Source organism: Priapulus caudatus, unplaced genomic scaffold, assembly GCF_000485595.1.
Source record: "Priapulus caudatus unplaced genomic scaffold, Priapulus_caudatus-5.0.1 Scaffold99, whole genome shotgun sequence".
Lineage (NCBI taxonomy): Eukaryota > Metazoa > Priapulida > Priapulimorpha > Priapulimorphida > Priapulidae > Priapulus > Priapulus caudatus.
Genome location: NW_014577160.1, coordinates 397,247 through 398,736, shown reverse-complemented (window position 1 = coordinate 398,736; position 1,490 = coordinate 397,247). Strand labels below are relative to the sequence as shown.

Genomic DNA, 1,490 nt, shown 5'->3' with positions numbered 1-1,490 from the left:
CTATAATGAAAATGCTTGGAGAACCCTAGATGTGTAGCACTGGAAGAGGTGAGGGGCTGGGTATATTCTGGCAACGTAACGAATCTCTGGGTCGCCTCACAATTAATATGCTGCCTAGAATCTAAAATGACGAGGTTCCAGACTTGAGTTATATGTTCTAATTATGTGCGTTGAAAGGTCGTTTGAAATAGTCTTTTGAATGTCAGTCGCATTGCACTACGATGGAGATTGCATGTAGGAAGCAGTGAAGGGTAGAAGATTAATGGGTCATAAGAAAGAAGTGAGATAATTTTTTATTCGAGTCTAATATAAGAATAAGGCAATTTCTTGTTTGTTCGATGTCGTACTATTTTCGTAAATTTTTTGAGTGCCTGTCCGCATTATAGAGTGAATTGGCTGCCATCTAAAAAGTTTTTCCCATCGTTCAGTGATGAGAGTCATATTGAGTACATCGCATATTTTCATAGTGGATAAGAAGTACATATTTTGTCACTAGAAGGCAGCACAAACTCGCCACGATAACCGGCGCAACACAGCGTGAATTACTGTAATGACTCCAAGCCGACAGTAGGCTTTTATCGGTGAATATCTGTGTGGAATCGAGGTCACTCTTAGTTAGTATGCTCCATTTTGTCGTAATAAGATCTAGATCTGATAAAGCTTTGTTGAAATGTTCGCTTTCAAGGCTTGTCTATTTTTGAAATAGTGAGTGCGCTGTTAGCTGAATGGTGTTTTGATGTGGCAGAGGGTGGACATCTGTCTACAGCTGCATGGACACTATTATTATTATTATTATTATTATTACAGCTATTATTATTATTATTATTATTACTGCTATTATGATGATGATGATGATGATGATTATTATTATTATTATTACTGCTATTATTATTATTGCTACTACTACTACTACTACTACTGCTGCTATTATTTTGCATTGAACCTATAAGTGTTTTCCTTCAATGCAGTGAGTTTAAAGTAATCTTTATCCCATGCTGTATGCAGACTTGTTTGATGGAGCAGCAGCAGCACTGTTCCATGGCATTGTATGCATGTTTGATTGCGCTGATGTGCGAGTGACTAACGGTGTCACTTGTCACTACCAGGTGGCGCTGTTACATCGGATGAGGACGACGAATTCCTGGATGCGGTTGAAAATCATCCAAATGTTGACTTTGAGGTTGAAATCCCAGCACCGCGATATCACAGGTAGGCATTGAGCATAGATGTGATCTAACGCGTAGACACGTACTAGATGTCCAGGGGACAAAATATTTTGAAAGTATTTATTAGTTAGCAGAAAGTTACTTATCGATATAATTAAGTCTAGGCAAGGGTATATTTGGTGAGGCTAAAGAGGGCTTTCCAGGGACGGTTTCATGAGGTGGGGGTTAAGGAGCATTGCGAGCCAGGGCAATAATTTTTCAATCACACCTTAAAAATACTGCTTTATGTGTAATAATAGCCACTATCAGTGCATTTTTCAGCAA

The 1,490-nt window shown here is 38.7% G+C and overlaps 1 protein-coding gene across 2 annotated transcripts in view; it reads left to right on the top strand.

Moving 5' to 3' along the window:
• LOC106805086 (oxysterol-binding protein 1-like) overlaps positions 1-1,273 on the top strand; it is a 15,775-nt gene extending 14,502 nt beyond the window's left edge. Inside the window, exon 6 of one of the 2 annotated variants that reach the window (XM_014806564.1) lies at positions 1,107-1,273. In XM_014806564.1, the coding sequence (XP_014662050.1) occupies positions 1,107-1,213 (107 nt within the window). In that variant the 3' untranslated portion in view covers positions 1,214-1,273. The remainder of the gene's footprint in view (positions 1-1,106) is intronic. The other variant, XM_014806566.1, reaches the window with a different exon arrangement.
• Positions 1,274-1,490: the final 217 nt, after the last annotated feature.